The sequence below is a fragment of the Labrus mixtus genome, chromosome 15 (assembly GCF_963584025.1).
Source record: "Labrus mixtus chromosome 15, fLabMix1.1, whole genome shotgun sequence".
In the NCBI taxonomy this organism is placed as follows: Eukaryota; Metazoa; Chordata; class Actinopteri; order Labriformes; family Labridae; genus Labrus; species Labrus mixtus.
In genome coordinates, this window is record NC_083626.1 from 27,212,007 (window position 1) to 27,237,815 (window position 25,809).

Here is a 25,809-nt window from a genome sequence, read left to right on the forward strand (position 1 = left end):
GTTTTCAGTTCAGAAAGTCTGAATGTTGTAACAAAGAAGATGTGTGTAATGTCTCTGTTACATGTTATATTTGAAGCAAATCATTGATACGTGAATTAGCCTATTAAAAAGTACCTTAACATTGACTAAAGATATTTTTCCCTCCATGTTGATGAGGAATATGTCGGCAAGTCAGGCACCTAATTCTTCAACTCTTAATTTCCGTCTTGTTGTTCAGACTTGAGCAGGCGTTTCTGGACCTTTTCCAACTTGGAAACTCATTTTTTTAGACGTGTCCGACACCCCGTGAATGCAGCTACTGCCCCGACTAGTGACGCTTGGTTACGGGGACATTTGACATGCTTTTGGTGCGATTGACAAAATGCAGTCTGAAAGCAAACCGAAACCAAATGCAAAGTGCAACAATGTCTCACCGAGTCCACCAAAACTTTGTATGTGAAAGCGACCCTAAGTGGACCAGAGTTTGGTTCTTTGGACCCCACCAGAGTTCATTTGAGCGTTCACACAACACCACCCCAAACTAAACCAAACGAACTCTCAGAAAAAGTGCACCAGAGTTCTTTTCAAGCGACTAAACGGCTAAGGTGTGAATGCACAAGTTACTTTACTTTTTTCATTTTTTCCCCTTTGTTTTTCCTGACATCAGACAGCAGCTCCCCTTTTCTGTCTCTTCTCTGGTCTTTCTTTCTCCTTGTCTTGGTCACTCTCCTTCTTATGATTTTCCTTTTTTTTTTAACCTTTATTCTCTGCAGATAATATCTAATTTCCCCCCTCGCTCTCTCCTGCTATTGCTTTTGTTTTCTCCCTGCTCTTAGTGCTAATCTCCTCTGCCCTTTCCTTTCTTCTCTTTTTCAATCAAAGCTAAACAACATCCTCCCGTTTCATATCTTCTACCTTTCCTTTCGCTCTATCACCCGTCGTGACCATCTCTTTCTTCTCCTCCCCTCATATCTTTCTTTTGGACAATAGATGTGGTCTCTTAGTGATTGGATTCTGCTGACCTCCCACCTCCACACGAGAGCTCGTTAACCAGCCACCTCTGTTGCCGCAGAGCCGAAAACATCCTCTACAACCAGTGAGAGTTTAAGGCATTCAAAGCCTCAGGAAAGAAAAACACAACAGCAGGAAATTAAAAAAACTCTTCACATGCAGACCTGTAATTATCGTCTACATGGTGTCAATGCATTTAATATATTTTAATTGTGTGGCCAACTAAAGCAATGATATGTGAAATGAAATGTTGTCACATGTCATTACTTTGCTTTGTTAATAAGACGATGAATCTACCTTCAAAGTACAAAGCAGTGAAATAAAGTAAAGGCATGAACACAGTCAGAGAAGCACTAAAGTGTAAGACAGATTATATAACAACTAAAACACCTTTCTATTTGATTTCAAAGTTAGCTGAGCACACAGAGAGGAGAACTGCTAGAGGCCAAAAGCTTCAGTCTGAAGTGGATCTCAAAGTGTGAATAAGTCTCTGAAGTCGAACATGAGGCTGCTCATAACCTTCTCAGGTTTCTGCTTTTCTTTTATACACCAGTATGTGTAAGATATTTAAAATACAGAACATCCACACACTTTATTATTGTGGAGTTGTTTTTGAGAACTGAGTGTGTGTGGACAGGATTATTTTTCAAACCGGGGAGGAAAGCCAAAGTTTAAAAAATACCCGTCTACATGTGGACTGAGCCTTAGTGGTACTGGGCATACACTGGACGGACAGTCCTCAGCTTTAAGAAACTCTTCATCCTGTTAAAAGTCCTCCTCACTCCTCCCCACAGTTTGACACCTGAGGAGCTCTCTGAAGGGTAAAGAAGCTTTGTGTTTAAAAGGAATTGGTCTTCACTTTCTTAAGAGTTCAAAAATCCAGATTCTATGGATGTTCTAAAAAATGTCACTGGGAGAAACTCTCTCCACAAACACAAAATCACGAGTGATGAGATGGGAGCAGTTATTTACAAACCAAAACAAATAAGCTCCCTTTCCTGTACAGTGCTGATATAAAGCAGGACTAAATAAACTGCTGTTGAGCTGAAACTAATAAACTTCAAGGAAACCCTGGGGGTGGGAATCTTTCAAAATCACATGATTTGATTACATTCAGATTCTTGGGGTCACGACCGGATTCAAAATGGATTTTTCGGTTCAAACAGAATCCAAAAACAAAATACATTCCTTTCGTTTTTTTTTTTCCAAACAGAAAAGCGCTGACTGTGTGCTTCCCTCACCAAACTGTGGCTGTTTTCAAAACTGCCTACAATACAAGTTGTACTTCCTAATTTGGCTAAAATGCAATATGTATGCTAAAAACACCCAGATGTCGTACTGATCCTGGAAAAATCTACAGTATGCTTAAGACCAGTCTGCCTCGAGTACTGTTTCCCACAATGCAAAGCGCCAAGTCAGAGAATCTAACTGATCCTAATCAGATCAAACCACTCAAAGAAACCACAAATTATCTTTTTTGATTCTCAGAATCATGAAAACTCAAAATGAATGGTTTACACTGTTGCTGTGTTTGCTGTCAGCTCGGCTGTTGTTTACTTCAGCATTCAAAGACCGCTAACCAGCTTAGGCGGGGCGGGCATACTGCATAATAACCACAGACGGGCAGTCAAACGATCAGCAGGAAACGGATCAATGAGGCCGTCTTTTTATCTCTTTTGGATTATGGTGACATCGTCTACTCTATCGGAAAGCCTCTGCCTCCATTACTCGCCATATAAGGACGTCTAATAGGCTTTATTTATATTCATTTACATTCCAAGACAACCTCTATGTGTATAATAAAATAACTAAAGCTGAAATGTTGTGAGACTTTTCCATAAAGATAAACATTTAACAAGTTCACCACCACCCAGTAATCTCAGCTCCTCCACTTTATCACCTCTCTCTCTCTCTCTCTCTCTCTCTCTCTCTCTCTCTGCAGTATTTTTCAGGCTTAACAAAAACATAGCAATTTTCTCCAACAGTTATAGAAATTGTCCGTTTCCCTTCCTCTCTATTTTTTGATTTCCTGTCAGCCTCCTCTTGTTTCTCCCCTCGTCGATGCTTTTAAGAAGTGAAAAAAAAAGGACTCCTCATCGTGTCAGATTTGGGCTGAGAGCAGCTGTGGCTGAAGTGCTTTGATTATGTGGGAGAGTTACCCTCCAATTCAGGGTATCGTTGAGGACTCCAGCTGTGTCTCGGTCCAGTTGTTTGGTCTGCATCAGAGTCCGATGGGCAGCTTCCACACCAGCGCAAACATCCTGGAGCTGACAAGTGGACATTCAAATCTGTGTATTTATGTAACCCCTTTCAGTGTGTGTGTGTGTGTGTGTGTGTGTGTGTGTGTGTGTGTGTGTGTGTGTGTGTGTGTGTGTGTGTGTGTGTGTTTTCCTATGCCTAGTCATTTTCAGACATCTCCTCAAGTTGACACACGTGCGTGTACGTTCGTTCCATGTGTTTGTGTCCTCCAAACATTTGTGTGTCCACGGGCATGTCTGCCAACTCTCTGTGTTTTCTGAGTGTGTGTGTGTGTGTGTGTGTGTGTGTGTGCATATGTAAGTGTGTGTTTCTCACCCAAGGCTATACAGCACTTGTCATAAAAGGTTTATGTGATTGGGAAGGAGGGACAAAACTACAGACACTACACTACACACACACTCTCTATAAATGGTGTTTCTCAGTGTGAGCGGCTCCTTTTATTAATTTCCTTCCATCACACTTTATTACTTTTTATTTAAACATTTTCTTTCTAATGTTTCATTAACATTCAGCAAGGTTGGAAATTAACTTTTTCACCTTCCTGTCACTGTGGCTGCTGGGTTAAAACATCTACCCGCCACCCAGCACAATGTAATGACCTATATCATAATAATCAAGGACTACAGTATTCAAGTAAAAAATATTTTTATGAATATGAAAATAAAGACATGCTCTTTGTCTCGCTCTTCAGAGCCCTGCGGTCAGTGAGCGTGAAGGACCATCGGAGCACAACAACCAGAAGACGGGGATTCACTGAACGTTGCTTTCTGGCATAAATCAATTTATGTTACTTTTATTTACCCGCAACTATGGGCTCCCAGGATGTGCAAATACACCAGACACTGGCAGGTTGTTATAAATCCTGAAGTACGGAAAATCTAAACCAATAAAACCACGTGAGTATTTTTAATACTACACTTTTTTTTTTTTACCATTTAATTTGACCAATCAAGGAAGCACTTTGGAGACTGTTTCAGGACAATGCTAACATTTCACCAACTCCTTCCATGCACATCACAGATCTTCATGACAAACTTGAAGATCTGTTAATAACAAAGCGTCTCTCTGCACCTTTAAGAAAAAGCTAAAGACCCAGCTCTTTCATGAATACCTACTAACTTAATGATGATGGTCTCCATATTATTGATGATGATGATGGTAATGACGATGGTTTTTGTTTGATAACGACGACTTATAAGATGGTTTCTATACTGATTAGAGCTCTCAAGAACTGCCCTCAATGTTGTGCTTTGCCTCTGGTCACTTCCTGTCAGCACCTGTGTGTCCAATCGGACTCAAAGCTGATCGTTTGCTCTTACTGACATTGTTCCTTTTTTTCTAGATCCTTGCTTGTGTTGTTCTTACTCTCTGATGTACGTCGCTTTGGATAAAAGAGTCTGCTGAGTGAATTGTAGAATATCTTGATTCCTGATTTAGACTTTCTATTCATTTTACCTAAATTATTTGTATACCTCCATTTTGTTCTGAATTGTTTCCTTTTATGAACTCATGCCTAGTCTGTATATGTGCTGTATGCCAATTTATAGTTTTACCATCACACTTTGACTATAAATACAAAAATATGTTGGGTTATTAAGGATGCACCCGATGGATCCTTCGTCGGCCGCAGAAATAAAAGCTACACTTGGCGGCCAAATATGAAGGACCTTCTAAATTGCACAAGCCTTGACGCACCGCTGTGATGTAATTAACCTTCAAATGCGCACCTCGAAGGGTGCAGCCCTAAAATGGGGACATGGCCATTTGCGTCGTTTACGTTTGCTTGTAAACCCGGCACAGTCGTGGAAGTCTTGCCTCAAGGTCATTTAACTCAACCTGCTATTTTTGTTGAAGTCTGACAACCAAGTGCAAACGAGTTGCAGGAAGCTGTTTTATGATTTCATCAATCTGACACTATTTCAGTCATTGCACTGTGTTTCACATTGACCAGGGTTACATCATATCCTGAAATGTGACACAGTAGCAACTGACACTGTAATGCACTCCAAGAATTTAAACATGGACATTGATTTTTAAAAGTGTGAAAGGAGGCTGTGAGGCTGTGAAATACTGAGTCATTGGTGAGATGTGAGGGGGGTATTCTGGGTTATTTTGTTTCATCAAGGTGGACAGATGTGTGTGATGGCAGATCTAAAAATGAAAGGCTTCAAATGTCCTGCTTCTTTTCAGCTGCTTGAAGAGGTTCAGTGAACCGGACTCCAGATTTTAAATCAAGGCCGGTCAAGACCAACACTGACAGGCTATTTTTCCACATCATTACTTGGATTCTGAGGAAAAACTCCCCTTTCTAAAACAACAAATAACTTGGTGCTACGGTCTAAGTGAGTGACATGCCCCCCTGCACACAAGATGAGGATTTTTCAGTGATATGTATGGTCTTGGTCTTGGTCTTGACTTGGTCTTGATCCCTAAATGTCTCGGTCTTTTCTCGGTCACTCCAGTCTCTGGTATGTCTTGGTCTCGGTTAGTGTGGTCTTGTCTACAGCAGTAGTCAGTCTGTGAAACCTATAGAGTAGCTTAGCATGATTAGCAGCTCATAAAGTTACTCCTTGATTATTTGAGACTGGCGTCGGTAAAAACCTTCATTTCAACCTCTGCCTGAACGGTTTGTTTTAGCTGCTGTCTCTTTAAGGCGCCCCTCCGTACGCGCCAACTTTCTTCTGATTGGCCAGATCTCTGGAAGCCTTCTTGAGGGCAGAACGCTGCAGGGCTGCCAGAGGATGGCTGCTCCCCAGTGCTGGGAGAAGAGAGCCCAGGTAACAGTTTTCATGGTTTTCATAACAGGGGACTACTGCTTGATTTGCAGAACAAGCCGTTTAGCGCCCTCTGCAGACTCATCCTGAGATTACTCCAGCAAATGTTTACCTCATGAGCTACAACTTTGCCCACATTTAGTATGAACATCCAGCATTGGAACACTATGTGTGAGTTTTAAAATGGGGTTCATCATAAGGGGGGAACTTTTAAAAAAATGTAAATCTGAAAGTAAAAATCCACCAATCCAATTAAGAATTCTCCTGAGTAATTCATGTGTGACACGCCACCTCTTCAAGCTCTTATGGATAACTGTTTTTCCAATAGCTTGCTAATTGGAGATATACCACAGCCTCATAGATGATGGACCGTGTCAGCTTTAATCATGCATTGTTACCATTATGACCTTTCATTAGCATATCCATTTGCTTCTGTGATTACTCATTCATTAAAGTTTAAAAATAACAGCAGAGGGTACACCGAGGAATGAGTTCTGACATCCAATCTCAAATCATGTCATTCAACATTATCATATAAAGGGCACCATACGTTTATAATCCAGGCCTTTTGAATAAACTCATGAGTGTTCATATGGCCGGGCAGTCATCCTTCCTCCTGATTGGTGGAGAATGTAAATCAGGGTGTTTATAAATGTTGATCCCTTTTTTGCTTAATGCCTTGAACAATGGGCCTCGTCCACCAACCATTCTTAGGAACAGATTTGTTCTTAAATCCTATTTACAATCTTTTCAAGAAGATTCTCAGATTAACCGGTGTGTTTTCTTCTTTGGGATTTGTTCTTAGGTAAGAACAGAAACAACTCAAAAGCACTCTTAGGGACATTTGAGTTCTGACCGGCTCGGGCAAACTGAACGGTTATTGCACTCAATTTAAAACTATAGTTGAATAATATTTTTGGGTTTACATTACAATATTTTGTTTTATAATTAATCAAATGTTTAATATTTGTATGATCATAAAAATCTGACTGGTATGTTAGTAACAGGATTTTGTAGTTGATTTTGATTTTTACTAGAAGCCAATGAAGGAAGGAAAGAATGGAAAATAATTTGGGAACAACGGCTGGTTTCCCATGCTGCATTTTGGACTAACTGTGAACGGTTTGGTGCTGATTGGCTGAGAGAGTTAAAGTAGTCTAAACGGGAGAAGACAAAAGTGTGTATTCGTTTTTAGAGCTCTGAAGGGGGGAGAGCATTATTCTGATTTTTAGATATTTCTTGGTTGCAGGAAACAGGACTGTACAAGCTTAGTGGTGTTAGGGTCAAAGGTCATGTGTAAGTCAAAGATGATTCTAAGATTCATAGGGTTTGGTTTGGTGTTTGATTGAAGAGAGCCAATAAACTGTTCAACTGCTGTTGTGAAATGATCAGGCCCAAGTCAAAGTATTTTAATTTTGTCTGGGTTAAGATGACCCAGACAGAGACTAAAACAGTCTCTTATGAAGAGAAGATAATTGATTCAAGTTTATTGGTTTTGCAGAAAAGTAGATCAGAGTATCATCGGCATAGCAGTAATATGAGATATCATGAAATCAGTTGAAAATATGAACCCAGTAGCAGCATATATAAATAGCTGAAAATACACAAATGTTAGATTACAATGTAATAAATAACATGAATAAAATGCAGTTTCTGTTTTGACTGTGTCACACTAGAGCTACTGTATCTGATTGATTGATATCAATGTTGTTTTCTGCAGCTCTGACAGACAACTCTGCAACCGCACAGAACTGCTGCCATGAAACCAACTCTGACACACTTCCTACAAGTCTTTTAGAAGGATTAGTCAGCCCATCCATTAGTGACGACAGGGTGCCAGATGATTATAGCCTCCTTCCTGCCACTGTGTCCTTGGGCAAGGCTTTTGACCCCAATTACTGAGAGCGGCGTGCCATTGACTTTCCCTGCAGCTGTCAGGTTATGAATCCACTTTGTCCCCTCTCTGTTTGTTCAGAGGAGAGGAGAGGGGTAGAAGCCGAGTGGAGTGATCCTCTACCATCACTGAATGTCAATTTGCCGTACAGCTAGCAGCCACTTCAGAACACACGTGATAAACAAACACAGGCTGCAGGACGGAAACAACAAATTATACATGTGTAGGGAAGCCAGAAAGAGGGGAGATGTAAAGAAGTAAAAAGGGAATGGCTGAGTAAATTGTGGGGGAGGAAAAGATCTGAATCAGAGTAAAGTTGAAAGATGAAAAGATAATAGAGATAAGTGAGTTAATAAAAGATGTAGAGGAAGGTCATGCAAAGAAATGAGGGTAACTTAGAGAATAAGAAAGAAGAATATGTAGGATGATGAAGCCTAATGACAAAGACTGAGTGTGGTGATGAATTGAGCGGAATGTGAATCAAAGGATAATGAACCAAGGACAAAAAATGATAAACAGCAAATAAGTCTCAAAGAGACAGAAAATAAATATAATCCAGAGAATGTGGAAGAAATGCAAATGAAATTAAGAAGTTCAAATTGACACTAGTCCACTAGAACCTCGACTTCTGCCGAGCTGGTTTGGTACCTTTACATATTGGTGTTGTTGTTTTTTTGTGCCTTCACACAAAAGCCCCTCTAGTTTATGAGCTGACTCACACCTTTGTTATCTTCTTTATTTTTGTGAGCAGCGTTAGACGTTTGGCAAATATGCTCATCTGCCCAAATGTCGATGAGGCGTTTGACCTCTTGGCTGCTCAAGTCAACCCATGACTCATTTTGTCTGTAGGCTAACTAGAAATGTTTCTTACCATCTTTGAGCTATCCCAACACACACAGTGTCCAGTACGCATGGCATTATGTTTACCTACGCAGAGGGAAAAGGAGGCTGTGACGTTCAGTAGTGGTGAACGGACAGCCCTGCGTTGGTGTGAGCTTTGGCCAGCTTTATGATGCTACAGCATGAGCACAAAATACCCCAGGGAAAAACTGCAATAATGAATAATTTTATCATCTCAATCCGAACAAAACAAACGAGCTACAGGGGAGAAATCAACCTTAATGACTGAAAAGAGAAGATGGCAACAAAAATAAAGGAAATGAAAAAGGAGGGAAAGAGGATGACGTTTTTTTTCATCAAATGCAGCACACCTGAGGGACTGAGGTGGGAATGAGATTAGAGGAGGAATGAACGTGTTGAGAATTGTGCAAAAAATGAAATGAGGGGATTGATAAACAGATGCAATTGACATTAAAGAGATTACAATGACAATTAGCAACCAAGACTGTTATGACTAATGTTAAATGTTTGATGAAAAGTGATAAGTCCTTTGATTAAGAAACAGGGATGGCACTGATACAAATCCGATCAAAGCGATGAGGATAAACATGCACTAAAGAGACATAAATGACATTCATGGAGAAGTAGGAAAGGAGGGAAGGAGTGTGCATACAGGAGATAAATAGGAAAAGGCAGTAGAGCAGAGAGAGAGAGAGAGAGAGAGAGAGAGAGCCTGGTGCACATGTAGCTGTGCTGTAGAGTAGACTAATAAAAACGATTATAGGATAAGCCTTTAGCTGCAGGCTGAGACTGGATCGATATCTTACCACTAGACCTCCCGTTTGCCTGCTGGCTACAACATACTACTCCATTAAACTGCAAAATAGTCCTGATAATAGGTGTGTTATGTGTGGACAAAAACGCCCTCACTTACTGTGTCTTGTAATTTTCTTCCTGCTTAGCATCGACTTGAATATAAAAGACATAATGGTTGTTTTCCTTCCTCTGTGCACTTCAAAATCATCTTTCATTTATTCAATATTGACTTATTTACGTCTACAAAGAATATTACAAATTGAGTTCTGTACATATAAACATAAATGTGTTGCAACAGATTCTAAATTGGCTTTTAGGATGGATTAAAAAGAGATCATTGACTTCTTTAGCAAACATCAAGGATATCTCCCAGGTGCTGGTCGGACTCGGAGGGTAAAATCAATGCACTGACAAGCACGAACCTGACCATGCAAGCTTTTGAAGAAATGGTAGAAAAATCAATTCTGAAATTGACAGGCAATCAGTGAAGGGCAAGAAGGATTGGAATAACAAGATTATCTCTCCTTGAGCGTGTTTGCAGACAGGTAACAGAGTTCTGCAAGAAATTCTTTCTTGCTTAGAAAAGAGGGAAGCTCGATGTGGTTTCAAGCCACGAGGTCTTGGGATTGGAGCTGATTAATATATTACCTCACGAATTAAGATTTAAATTTCTGAATTAAATTAGCTCAATAGAAGGTTTCTAACTTTGCAGCAGAATGACTAACATAATATAACAGTCAGATGAAGTTAAAGGGACCCAGGATAGCACCCTGAGGTATCCCAAGAAATTGGTGCGATGGAGAACTAGGCTTCTACTTTGGTTAAATGTTTAAATACTTTCAAATGTGAACTCCATGAACCTAGCGCATCAGAACTGATGGCAGAAAAATATTCCAGGGATAATACTAAGGCAGTTTGGAGTGTTTGGAAATTGCAGCAACTCTTATTTTGTAAAGTGTTGAAACAAACTGGTAGCACCCCGTCAATCTATTTCTTTTATTAAAGCAACATTTTACTGTACATGATGCAGCTGCAAGCAAGCACACACTGACATTTACGCCTTCCTTTTTACATTTCCTTTGTTTAAGTCCACATGACATGATGAAGTATAACCTTTTCGGTTATCCCTCTCCTGCAGTAAGTGATTGAAAAAAACATCAAAATCTCTTTGAGTACAGTGAGGGTATTAAATAGACCAGTAAAGATCAGCCTTCTAGTTTCACTGTTAGTTCAACCATTTGGTGGGAAGATTTCTTTTTTGTATCATCATAAAAAGATGTCCAGCCTGTATCTGCTCAAGATTTTTATTAACAGACAGTTATTAATATAAATGTATAAAAAGTGCTGAGAAATGATTCACTTGAGAGAACAGACAGGACTAGATACTGAAACATTAAAGGCCGATGCAGAACCAATTTAATCGAGGACAAAATATGTTTTACCACAATCTTTGGAACAAGGAGGCTAAAAAAAGTTTATCTAGTTATTTTTGCTTTGGGTTTGTATAGACCTTGTACAAGGACCTGTTAAGGTTACCGTAGAAATGGCAGAGTCTCATTTTGGCCATTTTAGGAGAGGAGCTGCCATCTGTGAGCTGTAAACTTAAAACAGAAAGTTTGTCACGATGTCCTGGCCTGCCAGCATGATCACATCACACACACAAGCTCATAATCCTATAAGGCATTGCTGTGAAACACTCACACACACACAATTTAGTATGCATAGAGTAAAATTTGTTGCACTGCAATACTTTTCCTGTAATATGCTACCATAAATCCACGAGTGTGTTTGTGTGTGTGTATTACAAAAATATGTGAAAGCCTGGGAGAGATGATGACACACAAAGACAAAGGACCCAGCTGGATCCACTCAGCAGAAACTGATAAGCAGATATAGGAAGAGAAATGAAACAGGTCTATTTCAGACTCAGACTGAAGCTGGGGTTATCTATCAGGTGTTATCAGGCATCAGAGAGAGAGAGAGAGAGAGAAAGAGAGAGAGAGACAGAGAGAGAGAGACAGAGAGAGAGACAGAGAGAGAGAGAGAGAGAAACTGCAACAAGAGTAAACTTTTCCAACTGTTTGGTTCACTTTTGCCTATGGTAAAAAATCCATTTGGTGTTAATTCAAATACCTCTGTAGCTCTTTCATACAACTCTTTGTCATTCTCCCGACCTAATACACTGCATGTTCTTATTCTCTAAACCGACCCACATGAGTTACGGCTGGGCGATAGAGACCAAAACTCATATCTCAACATTGTTTACGTTTATCCATATTTTTCTATAGAGAAATAATAAAAACAAAGTATCATCATGTATTACCTCAGGAGATTCCCCCCCCCACCTGTCTGACAGTCTGGTGGATAGTCCCCCTCTGGAGAACCTCAGGTGCAATCCTCCTGAAATGATCTAGATATTTGAATAGTATATAATATAATGCATAAGTGAAACAGCTCTAGACTTAATTGATTTAAATGTCTTTGTGTATCAGATGTTAATTCATGCATTAATGGAAGTCCAGTCTGTGAAGCTTTTGTCTGAGCACGATTTACCAACAGATGTTCCACTCAGAACAGAATTGAGTCGCATGTCCGATGAATCAAGGCTTTTAATATTATCTCTAAGAGTCAGACGGATCACTAATCACTTTGCCCGCTGAATCACGATGAATGATAAACTGTTACAGAGGAGCGAACTTTTTTAATAAAACCGTTAGACGACCTATGAAGATGAAAATGAACCTTCTTTTTGATGAGCTCGTTCATGTTGCAGCAGCTTCACACTATCTAATGCTGTATCAAACACGATACTAGAATTAAAGGCTTTATGTTATTTTTTGATCCAGTAGATGTCGCCCTTGAGCACCAGCATGAAACCAAAACAACTTGCGCTGCATTGTTGTGTTAGCATGCTAATGCTAGCGATCTTTATTATGCTCGTATCTTCACACTGCATGTAAATTTACCTGAAATTACCGTGATCCAGAAACACAGTTAATCAGTGAGTACAGTATGTTATTCTTCTTTTCTCTAGTCCCTCAATTAAACAACTTTTATACGCGAGGTGATGAGCCGGCCGGACGTTCCGGCGATGTAAACAAAGTGAAGATAGGACTCGGAAAACTCGGAAAGCATCACAGACAGTGGGACTCGGGTGTTACACCCATTGTAGACAGTCATGACTCACAGAGTTATTTTCAGAGGATATACTTGATTTCTACATTTAAGTGTGAAAAATCGCATATAAAGACTTAATCCACCATCCATCATAAATCCATCATCCAGCATAAAAAAAGGGATGCATCGGTTCAACATCAGTATCCAAAAATATCTGTTGACAGATATTGACACATAAAAGTTCCTTACACAGATTACAACCATCAGAAGTAACACCGTCGAAGCAGCAGGAACAATCCAGGGTTAAGTGTTATGCCCAAGGACAAATCGGACATGTTGCTGCAGGAGCCGGGGATCGAATCCCTAACCTTTCCAATTCAGAGACGAACGACTCTACCAACTGAGCGCAGCCTCTGCCTGCTGCAGCTCAACATCATTCTTTATATATCAGACACAATGTTCTATCCACTCACATGGGATGCAAACAAAGCCTTACATAACTGAAACATGGAAACCTGGAGGCCAGTTCTCCATTATTATTTATGGAATAATTAAAATGTGATAAGCCTTGTTCTAATTTAAGTTCCCATGCTCTCCACTTATGAAGACCCCCCCCCCCCCCTATTTCTGTTTTAACTTTATATCAGACCCATAGGTCTAGATCATCATATAGGAAATATAAATACAGGACATAAGCAAAGGGATGAAATCACTACAGTTCATAAGTTCTCAGTCATTAAAATACAAAGACACATTTGCACCAGAGTTCTTAGAAACATGAGGAATACCTTGTGTCTGGGCTCAATAAGAGACATGAAGATTTAACATTTATCTATACATCAAATGTCTCAATGCAGCATGACATGTGAAGACATTAGTAGTAGTGTTGTAGATCCAAATCGGCCTCAAGACCGGTCTCCAGACCACTTTTTAAAGGTCTCCGTATCGTCTCAGAATCCAAAGCATTTCTAATCGGTCTTGTCTTGGTCTCAGACTCTGGATATTAAATCAAGACCACCACTGATGGACTATTTTTTCCATGTCATTACTGTGATCAGAAGGACTTCAATTCATTCATAGTTTCATTTTTATCCCCCGGTTACAGCCGCAAACTTCCCGGTGTCAAACTCGGTCTCGATCCCTAAATGTCTTGGTCTTGTCTTGGTCTCCCCCTGTCTTGGTTTTGGTCTAGGTCTTGGTCTTGTCTCTGTCTCGATCCTTGAATGTCTTGGTCTTGTCTTGGTCTCCCCCTGTCTTGGTCTTGGTCTAGGTCTTGGTCATGACTCGGTCTCGATCCCTAAATGTCTTGGTCTTGTCTTGGTCTACCCCTGTCTTAGTCTTGGTCTAGGTCTTGGTCTTGACACGACTTCGATCCCTAAATGTCTTGGTCTTGTCTTGGTCTTGGAGCACTCCGGTCCTGGGTATGTCTCGGTCTCGGTCAGTGTGGTCTTGACTACAACACTAATTATTAGTAACAAACATTTGACTTGCACTCGTCCATCTTGTTAATTAGAGAAATATTCTAAATGCATCATTATCTTCCACCACAAGTCAGCAGAGTACAGTACGCTCTAAAGAAGTTCTGTTTTAACATCATCTGTGCACATTAGAAATCTGCATGCTTCATCTGAACAGGTATTATTCAATAAAGCCTGTTTCTCTTTGTGCAACATAATTATGATTACATTCAATCTTCAGCAGGGCCCACTCGAACTAATCCTGCTTTTTATAACCAGAACATAACAGCGAGTGACTCACACTGTTATGTCACTACTTTATTAATGTGATGAGAGCTGGAAGTCTTTCTCGGCTTTTCATCCACATGTTGAGTGAGAGGTCACAACGACCAGCATCATGTTGAGTCCGATGTGCCACTTTTCATACAGCAGGTGTGTGTGTGTGTGTGTGTGTGTGTGTGTGTGTGTGACCTACTGTTATGCTCTTGTTCCTCCTCCAGATTTCCCAGGACCATTGCAGGAACCCCAAAGGCTGAGGCCAGCACCCACACGCAAATGTTCACCACCTGAGAAAACCATGACATGAGGGTGGATTACCTTTCAGCTCACACAGAAACACAGCAGTTGCATTATATGGTATATTCTAATAAAAATCTGTCCCCACTTCCGCCCAACCCTTAATACATGGCTCATGTGCTTATGGCTGTTTATGGAAGAAGCTACAAAAATAGTTGTATAACGTTCATCTCGAGTCGAGCCCCTGGCAAACACTGCATGAAATATCTTCCTACAGAGCTTTAAAAAAAAACAACTTCATACAACTTTTCAGACACTCAGACTCACTCTACTCCCCGAGACCTGCACACACACACTTTGATGTGTGAAAACTGGTGCAGATGCTCTTTGAAGTCGAGTTTCCTCACATTGTTACGCAACAGAAATCTCAGAAGGATCACCGAGATGAGAAATTCTGAGCAGAAAACTGTCAAAATCCCAGACGATCACCAGCTGTTGTGTTTGTCTTCATTCAGTCGTATTTAGCTCAGTGCTTGAACAGCAACTTAGCTGCTTTTTTAAAGATGTCATCACAGGACAGACTGGGTTACCCGTCAAAGCTGGTGGAAGGAATTGCCGAAATGGTTTACGACCTTTTTGTTTGATTCTAATGCCTCCATTTACAGCCAGACTTTCTGATCATGCAACATGGTGAAACAGTTTTATTGTCTTGCAGAAGCAACACAAGGCTTCTGTTTTTTACGGATGCCGGAGCATGGAGCATTTATTTACCACAGAGCCGATCGAGCCGGACAGGAAGTCTGACAACGAAACAACAATAAAACATCCGGTTTTTTTTCAGAATAAAACAACGTAGTTTTGACCGCTGGGAACAATGAGCTTATGTGTTAGTTGATGCATTTATACGGTTTTATACCACATACATCGCCTTATGTTGCGCTGTCCGAGTAAATCTGTCATCACTGTGGGAACTCCCTGGTCTTGGGACTCCAGCTATCCGATCATTGATCATAGACTTCAAATATGAATTTACAAAGCCTGAGTGACGTCAGCCATCTGTTCCTGCAGGGGGCGCTGGAGGCTCATCAGCAGCAGCCGCCATGTTGGAAATGCTGTCTCAGTCTAACTTTCAGTCAACCTAACGACAGGCTGAGAGCTGGAGCTGAGGCGGGTTTTAAACCTCTTGATGAACCGTTACATCGCATCTATGCACCTAACTATGGACAACACGTATCGTTCAGAGAATCAAAACAGAGCAGTTTTTTAAAAATGCATCCTCTGTACAGTTTGTGCCAGTGATGACAATAACTAATCAGACCTATTTTGTTTTTTGCACAAGGCTGTCAAAACATGTTAATTTATGCTGTAAAAACAGCTTTTTTTCGGCTGTGTTATGAATGTGACTTCTGGTGTTCCTGGAGCCAGCCTCTAGTGGACACTCGACGAACTGCAGGATTTTACACTTCAGCATTGGCTTCATTTTTTATAGTTATATGGTTATGTAAGCTCATACTTTATTACTCGTCTGCTTTGCTTTGCAGTCGTAATGTAAAGACTAGAAGTACTCTTTAAACATGGACTGATAAGGAGATATGAAGACAAACAGACAGCTCGACGACGTCATCATCATCACATCTGTGTTTACAACTACACTGCCTAACTTTATAAATTGTTTTCGATTGATGAACTTCCTTCTGCTTCCCAGCTTGACACCGGCGCACAAAAAGTGTGATTCAAGGATTCATGAAGTGACATAAAGGTCTGAAGCATCCCGATCTGAAGTCAACATCTTTCACCTGGATCGTTTCAGGGTGGGAAAGAAAGGTGTGATGGGTTTCTGAAAAGGTGGAAAATGTCATTCTGAAATGAAAAAAAGGCTTTTTACCTTGGCCTTGTGCGGAGTCCTCATGTCCAGAGCTTTGACAGGGTGGCAGACGGCCACATACCTGTCCATACTCATCACCGTCAGGGTGAAGGTGCTGGTGAACATGTTGTAGTAGTCGATAGACACCACCGCCTTGCACAGAGCGTTCCCAAATGGCCAGAATCCCAGGAACACGTCGGTGCCCTGCGGACAGGCAGCAATGCAAGAGTGAGCAAAAGAGGTACAGCTGCAGGCGGAACACAGAAGGGAAATCTCCTCAGAAGTATGACTTTGGAAAGTCAAAATGTTCAGTAAAGTTGTGAGTTAGAAAGTCAGCGCAGGGAAGCATGAAACCATGAATCCATGAAACCGCAATCACCTGACTAAAAACTTGAAACCTTTTAACATTCAGGTGGTTTCAAGAGAGCAAAACTTGTGTTCCACTCAGATTTTTTAACACAAAGGGGGAGAAAATCAGGCGAGGTTACGCTAATGTCATCAAGATAGCATCCTTAGAGAAAGAACGTTGCGCACAGTAAACACAAAAACACAAAAAAAATCAATTAGCCGTTAGCGTTCTGTCTCAGAAACACTGACGTTATTTTCCCCTGCTCGAGTTAAACAACTAGAATTGTTGTCGTCTATGTGGAAGGAAAACTTCTCTCACAAGAACGACGCATTGAGCTAAAAACAACAACAACACGCTTCTAGAGAGCCGGGTGCAGCTAGCGTTAGCTCGGCAGACCAAGGAGCAGACACTCCACTCCAACAGCTAGCTTGATTTAAAACAGTGCCTGCTCCTCGATCTGTAAGCTGGACTAAAGACTGATAGACAGGTGTGTTGTTGGCTTCATATCATGTTGAGTCTGTCGCCTCTAGAGATCTAATCGGTTATTTTCAATGTGCGAGTTGTCGCAGCTCCAAGCTTTCCCAAGTAACTAGTTACTTTAATAAAGCGGTAACTCAATTAGTAACTTAGTAACTTTTGAATTGTAGTTACATACTAACTGTGACTAGTTCATTATTTTCAGTAAAGTGCCCAACACAGCAGGAGACCCCCCCACAAAAATCATTACTTGTTTGATTTGAATGAGGCTACATCTACAACAGGCGTGATCAGTGTAGTGTCCTTTATGATCAAGTACCAGAGGAATCTCAGTCATGTGGTTAGCTGAAGGATACAAAAATACATTTTTCTTCTCCTTATTGGACTACCACTTATAAGACATAAAACTTTCTAACTTTCTGGGAGATGCAGGGTTTCTGTAGTAAATGTTGAAATCAGCATATGTCAAGACAAATCAGTATTTTGCACATTTTTTACCTTTTCATCAATATTAATTAAATTACCGGTAAACTTTTTCTTGAGTGATGTGAGGTGCATGTGTGAACAGCCAGATGAGGAGGACTTCAGAGGGCAGTCCTCCTGATATTCTCTAGATATTTTCAGGAGTGCATGTACTGTAAGAACACTGCTTTAGTCTGACAGTAAGGTGACATTTCATTTTGCATTAAATCCATTAAAACCTACTGGCTTTAATAAGCATAAGTAAAGACAGAAAACATCCCTCGACTTAAATAGATGGACTGAAGTGTTGCAGAACATGCAGTCGCTCCTTTTGTAATTTAAATAAAACTCCCCAAAAAAGAATTTAAAGCACTGCAAGCTCGAAGGAAATCAAATTATGAATGCATCCTTATGGACACTGATTTGCCTTCAGAATAGTCCAGGAAACAAAGTGATAAAAGTCCAGGGAGGATCTAATAATCTGTTGGACATTTGTATAGGTGGTTTATGAAGTCGTACCTGGAAGGGTAAAGTAGCCAGAAACAAAGAGTCAGCCAGCGCCAGGTTGAAGATGTAGATGTTGGTGGCTGTTTTCATCTTGGTGTATCTGAGGAGAGAAGAAGCACAAGAAAGCAGAAAAGATTAGTGAAATGATGAGACGGAGAGCTCATTGCACTGTAGATCACACACACACACACACACACACACACACACACACACACCTTAACCACCTAAATCAAGCATCGAGATGTACAGTGTGCATAACAAGCAGAGACCCTCAGTGTGGTGGTACAGGTGCATCGTTTCATTAGGATGCAGAAGGTGTCTGCTTGCTCAGGAGGAGATAAGCTGCATGCTTTTGTGCAAAGCACTTTGCAGCAGCACGAGTTGGGCTGTTGTTAACAGTAATGGAGACACTTGGAATCAAACCACTGAGCCTGGCAGTGCTAACAGAACGTTTCAAATGGTTTTAAAGCTAATCTTATAGCTTGGATTTGTCTACATGTATGGAGGTAAACCTCAAGATTTCAGGATAATTTCTCAGTCGTATTATTACTGCAGCCTGTTGTGTTCATGTAGCTGAAAGGGAAGACTTTCACTTCCTGGTCTGAGGTGTCATATATCCAGCATACAATCTGTAAAAAGATGAACAGTCACATATAGAATCGTGCAGACAGAAGCTCAATCAGCTAGCTCGGGAATTGGGAAAAATTTGCAATCTCTTCTTTTGGAGGATTTTGCATCTGAGCCGGTTCAGGTTCGAACAAATCGCATCCATTTGTGGAATCTGAAGATGGTTTTTGAACAGTGACAGAGAAACGCTGTGGGTTGAGTTCATATTCCCGGCTAGAAGCAGGGATGTCCACGGGGGATTTCGCGGTCTGCAGCACTTTTCCGCCCAACTTTTTTTCTCCGGCTCCACTCTGTCGTGGTACAAAGTGGAGAACACGTCAGGAAAGGCTCCCTCTCCACAACTCCACCAACTTTTTACCTCCTTTTACACAATCCAGGAGATCGGCACGTTCCTTCCCCTCCTGGCCTGGTTTATAAAAACTTTGCAACTTCCTATTTGATGCTGGAGAGACCACTCCTACTGGTTGTTCACAATGGTCACATCATTGAACAACACAAAAAAAACATACAAAAAAAGCTGAGACATGTTTGGTTTCATTGCCACACCAAGACGAAAAAAAGACCTTCAAATAGCTCAGATTGAATTCTATGATGACCGAGATGACAGGATCTGGCGCCAGCTCTCAGAAAACTCTCATGATTTAATTCTGACTTCGGGAATTTGGAATCACTTTAAAAACGTCTCAGGATGGAAGGACAGCATTATTCTATTTTATAGACCTAGATTAAGTCTTTTTCAAAGATGACGTCAGTGGTGGTGACTGTGTCTGCAGAGACTCTGTCCTCTGACTGGATTTTACTGTTCTGCTTTGTTTTGGTTTAGAGCGTCGTAAACCTGCAGCTGGTGTGTTTCCTTCAGCCAATGACGGCACGCAGTTTTGGAGTGGATACAGTTCAGCGATATGACATGTGAAAATGTAATCCCAGTGAGGTGAAATACCAAGTGGCTAAAGCTCGTTCCAAAACGAGTTTGAACCTTGCGTTGGCTTTTACCTGCAGACGTGGAGTTGGTCTGCTTCCTGTTGGACAGGAAGTTGCTAAACACTGGCAGCGGTTAGCTTATGCTAGCTTGTGCTAGTTTGCAGTGTAAGTTCAAGCAGTAAACGTACACACTAAAGTCCTGCAGTGGGTAACTCTTCACAGGACGATGAGCCCAGGAGGAGGGGCCAATTTCTTCTGACTCCACCTTTAATGTCAGTGGAAGTTTTTTCTTTCTGCTTTTTTTCTTATCTCGTCGTGTTTTGTTACCCTGCAGTTTTGTTTCCTGTCAGCTTCAGTTCTCAGTTATTGCTTTGTAGTCTGGAGGCAGTATCCAGCTCCGACGGGCCAGCTCCTGGTTTTTTGCCTGGAGGCTTCCCTCGTTTTTTTATTTTTTTATTTAACCTCGCTGCATGGCCCATCTCTCCTTCTTATATTACTCTTTCATGCTGGGGGTCAAGTTTGCACCAACACTAATGAGGTGATAACAGTTAAAAACATCAGGATTCAGCCTCAGCAGCCAAGACTTTCTGTTCATCTTTAACACAAGATTAAAAAACTGAGTAAAAGAAAATCAAACTAAAATCTACTGCCGGGTTCAATGAGTCATAAATAAGTCTTTTGTTTAAAGTCTTGTCTGTTGCTTTGACTCTCGCCTCTCTGACTTGAGAACACACTGAAGGCTTTTTTCTGCTTCTCCTGCCCTCGATAAAAACTTCATAAAAACGCATTGCAGTCAAATATTTTACCTCTCTCTCCCCCCCTCCTTCATTCAGTCATGGCTGCGGGCTCTTTTGCACCCTTCCTTCTTTCTTTCCTGTTTCTTTCTCTGCTGCCTCTTCTCTTCCTCCTCGTGTCCTCATGTCCTCTGTCTTTGCCCCCTTCTCCAATTTGAGAGTTCATCAACACCCTCACACTTTCTCTCTCCCTCTCTCTCTCTCTCAAGTATTCCCTTGCATCTCCACATCTGTGTCTTTCAGTCTTTTATCCTTTCATCATCCTTCTCATTACCTCTTCCTCTGAATCTGAGTTCTTTTTCTTTTTTCTTCTTTTTTTTTGCATCTTTCCTCCTCTTCACTCGTTATACGTCTCTCCACGCCCTCAGCTCTTTTCGGATTCCTCTCATCCTCTTCCTGCCTTTGTCTGCGTTACAGCTGCAGGTTTACGACGCTCAGCCGAACATGTTTTTCAGTGCGTTATTAATATCTCACGCCTATGAATTTTCAATCAAAGATTTGACAGCTGCGAATTGAACGCGGATAAAAATAGTTCTGAAATCGGAAGAATAGGAAGTTAAACGTTGAAATATGAAAGCGTCTCTTTCAGAATAGTCATCTAATTACTCCTCTAACCCACATTAGAAGTTGTTTGTTGTTAACCCACAGGAGTGTTTCCTGAATTAGCGCCCCCTACCATTAGGAGGCATTATTTCATCAAAGCTGCACAATCCATTTATTTCAAACTAGATCCAGTAGATATCGTCTCTCACACCAAAACAAAGCTCTCTCTCTCTTCAGGGCACCTCTTCCCCTCCTCCCCCACTCCTCTCTCAGTACTCCAACTGAGTTCTTTATTGAGTAGAGAAAGAATGATTGAAGCTGCATTCATGTCGGTTATGGATTAGAAATGTCATTTATAGACAGCTTCAGCTCTAACTCCTCATTTCCAGATTTACTCTGTGCATGCTGCAGTCCATCAGCGACACGGTTTTGCTCAGTCGGACGGAGCGCCCCGCCACACTGCGGGTCCGTTTCTAGAACATGAGCCATGAGCAGCTGTTCATAATAAAGAGACAAACATGCAAACAACTTGTTGCTTTGTCTTTTGGGGGTCGCTTTGTTGTTTATTTTGAAATTGACCGGACGCTCTTTGTGTTTCCATGTCTGACTTCCTGTCCGTGTCGTTCTATTTTGTCCAGCTTGACGCATGCTTGCAGCACGCCCCGTCACAAATAAATGTACGTATCTAAAGGGAGCATACATGAGCCTTCAGCCCTCTTCTTAAGGTTGGACATTTACAAAAACATTTTCAGCTTCAATCTTTCAAAGCATCTCTTCCGTTGATTTTGCCTTCAGAAACTATGACTTCATCTTTCATAACTCATCATCTTGACTCTCTCCTTGGGTCCACTTTTTCTGTTTATCTCCTTCACTCTTTTTCCATTTTTTCTTTGACATCCCTCCATCTCTGCATCCCTCGTTACCCTCCCTCCATCTTTCCCTCAGCGTATTACTTTACTTTTAACCTGCCCTCTGGCCCTTTAAATCCCCTCTCCCTCCATTTTTTAAATGCATTTTTAACCTCTTAAATTAAATTCCTCTGTCCATCTCTAATCCCGTTTTCATCAACTCATAACCAACACCTCTCTCTCTCTTTCCATCTTATTCATCGTCTTTATTCACTCCTCTAGATCCTGCTTCATCCCCTTCAAATCCCCCTTCTCCTCCTCTCTCTTCTATACTTTCCTCCCCTTTTTTTCTTCTCTCTGCATACTGAAGACTTGCAGGCAGCAGAGTCTTCAGAGGGAATATTTTATAGCTGTTCAGCTTTCCGCTTTAAACATGAGTTGATGAACGGGAGTTGAGTCCGCCCAGCTGAAGCCTCTAACTCGCCCTCCAGAACATCTCGTCTTCTCTCTCGTTTCTCTTTACGGCCTCTCTCATCTTCTGGCCTTAAGTTTCTGGAACAAACCCCTCCTCTGCTCCTCCCATTGTTCAGCCATGTTCCCAACCATATTGCTTTTTTCTTTCTTTTCCGTCTCCTCCGTCATTCACTGAAAAAACACAAGTGCATCATAATTATGGAGTTCAAGGCGTGTGGCTGCGAGGGCAGCAGGAAAAAATGAGAGGGCGTGACGAGGGAAGAAAGGAAAGTGAGGCGAGAGTGGAATCAATTTAATTCTATCACAGATAAATCCTCCCACGTTACAGAGACATGACAAGACCAGCCAGCAACATAATGTTTCTTCAACAATGAAGGAACATCATGTTTTCTCTACATGTACAAACAGGAAGACAAAGAAGACAGCAGAGTGAGTCATCAGTGCACAAGATAATGAAAGACAAACAACAAAACAATGAGGAAAAATGGAGCCGAAAAAAAAAAAGAAACAGATCGATACCCTGGGTGTGTATCTCTTTGTGGGAGGAAACAGAAAAGGACATTTTTAATAGCTCGATTAGTAATGTCTGGCTGGATGTGTCCGCTCTGTAATTGATTGCTTGAATAAATATTGTTCCCTCGATTACTGAGCTCTTTAAATCCTTCAAAGGCAGACGAATAGATTCCTGTCATGTTTCTTCTTTCAATCAAAGCAGCTGGAAACTTCTCTCAGACAATTTGATATTTACGACTCACAGAGCAAAGGTTTAAAAAGTAATTTGGACTCGGGACGCAGCGTTTGTTGTTGGTTTATTTCTGTCCATTCTGGCTGAGGAGTGACCCCCCTTTCTCTGGATATTTCTTAATATCAAACTGCTGCATTCTTTTAGTTGAGAGTGAGGATGTTTCAGAAGAAAACATAAATAAATGGACATTTGAAATAACTTAGATTAATTGTGTCAACGTAAAGAAGGTATAGAGCTCAACAGTTTCTGCAGCTCTGGTCCTGGAAGTAAATTTGCCCCTGTTCAAATTCACAAAATCATTATATCAAGACATTGAAGCCTGTTACCAAGACAACCAGCTACCCCAAATAATTGTGACCATAGTAGATTTGATTCAGCGGCAAAACAACATTTAAAAAACAAAAGAGAAAAAGGAAAAAAATATAGGCTGTGAAATAGTTTTTTTCTTCCGGAGTGAAGGAACTACACATCCCACAATCCAATCCTTCTTAAATGTAACTTTAGTCATTGTTATCGTGTTTATACTGTCAATGCAAGTGTTGTAGTTTGTGTTATTGTGTTACATAAATTACATTCACTGCAGCATAACAAGGTTATTAAAACACTGTGTGTTTTTTTAAGAACAAAACCTTTTTTGTAGTTTTTTTGTAGTTACTGTGTAACTTTACATTATTGTATTTTTTCATTTAACTGAATGTAAATATGTTTGATTTGATTTTAACTTCTATTTTTATTTTTAATAATTGTATTCCCGTCCCCTGTTTTTCTGGAGCTGCTGTAATGCACAAATTTCCCCCACGGGGGATCAATAAAGTTTATCTCTATCTTTGTCTTTATCTTTATCTTCCTGTTAGCTAGCTAACGAGCTAGCCTGCTAGCAAAACTATCCGTTCACATACGGCGCAGAGGGGGTGGGAAACATTGCCATGGTAACAGCGAGCTCCACCAATTAGAGACATCGCTGTGACACTCTATGGTCGTGGGTAGTGTAGCTCTTTCCCCAGATGTCGTGAATAAACCGTGTTTCTCTTAAAACGAGGTCGATATCAGACGAACCTGTCACACTACCTGTGATGGTTATGACATCACGGCTAATAGTCAAATCTGCTTTGGAGATAATGAATGGGATTTTTACTTCAGGCACCACACTGTTAGGCCCTGTTAAAATAGTTGAAGATACTGAAGTCGATCGAATAATCTGTTCATTTATAAATCCCTGAAGCGCCACACACCGGATTCACCTTCACTCTGACGAGGGATCAAAACGTTCTCTGAATTCAAAACTGGCCAAACTGCGAGAGACGAGCAGAGAGTAGAGGTGTTTCTACTCCCTCAGAGAGTCTAACTTTCACTCCTGAACTGCAGCTGACACACACTAATCTCTTCTGTTAGCATTCACTCTCCGTCTGCACTTAAGGAATTCCACAATCTCCAAAACAAGCATGAAATATTTAGCCATTCATTACAGAGGTTTACTGCGTTCTGCCTCTCGTACTCTGCTTTCTCTTTTTCAAGATTATTTCAGGAGGACTTATAAGGCAAGATATGACGTGAAAGGAATCGAATTTAACAGATTAAAAATATGCAATAAAATGACAATATCTGCCTTAATATCACTGCTATGTGTAGATCAACAGAATCACAATGTCAACAAAAGTGTGGAGAAGAACAAACTGGAGAACAGAAAACACAATGCAGCAGGTTAGTTACATGCATGGAGATCGTAGAGGTGGCGTGCAGACAGTCTGTGGTCGTGCACCGATCGCAGGAAATAAACGTCACCACCCCCTCCCACTCGCTCGAGGTGAATTCTCCTGATAATATCCTGCTGCGTTCTCACATCGGCTCCCTCTGACTTTTTGCTAAGGGGCTGTTTGAGTGAAAATTTTCTTTCTGCATGAAAACTTTTTCAGGTGTTTTATGCAAGTGTGAACACGGCTCAATCCTCTTTATCTTCTCCAAGGTCATATAAAGGTCATCTTAAAAAAGACACTTTAACTGTGAACAAAATATATTCTGCCACCTAACACCAGCATGCTCTCTCTGGCTCATTCACCGCATTAAAAGACAAGACGTTCATGTTTTTGGATCCTCTGAAACAAACAGAATCATTTTAACACAGACTCTGACAGAAAAAAAACGCATCCATTTAGCTTATAGAAGGAGCTCCAAAGAAGCTGTATTTACATTAAAGTGTTTCATTTGGGCGTTTTCAAGCATTTTCCAAACCTTAACCAACTGTTGCGTTAGCCTACAGACAGAACAACATGTAACTGGTCCCATTGAAGACTGAAGAGTCTCCTACTTTGTATTGCTTCAGAAAAACTTAAATAGATATTTCACTGGATCCAAGCACCAAGAAGGATGAAAAAGATGCAAAAAAAAACAAAACAGGGACAAAAAAAGCATGACCTGAACATAGATGGTGGTCAAGTTTCTTCAGTGTGTTTTCCTGTAATGACAACATCCAGAGACGTTGGATTTTAATGCTATTTGAAGTTCATTCTGGGTTTTGTTGATGGATGAAAAATGCTA

General features: G+C 40.8%; 1 protein-coding gene across 1 annotated transcript in view; it reads right to left on the reverse strand.

Moving 5' to 3' along the window:
- The window catches only part of oprl1 (opiate receptor-like 1), an 87,844-nt gene that overhangs the window by 12,118 nt on the left and 49,917 nt on the right, over nucleotides 1-25,809 (reverse strand). The window contains exons 3-5 of the mRNA XM_061058318.1: nucleotides 18,335-18,422; nucleotides 16,549-16,731; nucleotides 14,623-14,713 (exon numbers count right to left, since the gene is read on the reverse strand). Of these exons, the coding sequence (XP_060914301.1) occupies nucleotides 14,623-14,713; nucleotides 16,549-16,731; nucleotides 18,335-18,422 (362 nt within the window). The remainder of the gene's footprint in view (nucleotides 1-14,622; nucleotides 14,714-16,548; nucleotides 16,732-18,334; nucleotides 18,423-25,809) is intronic.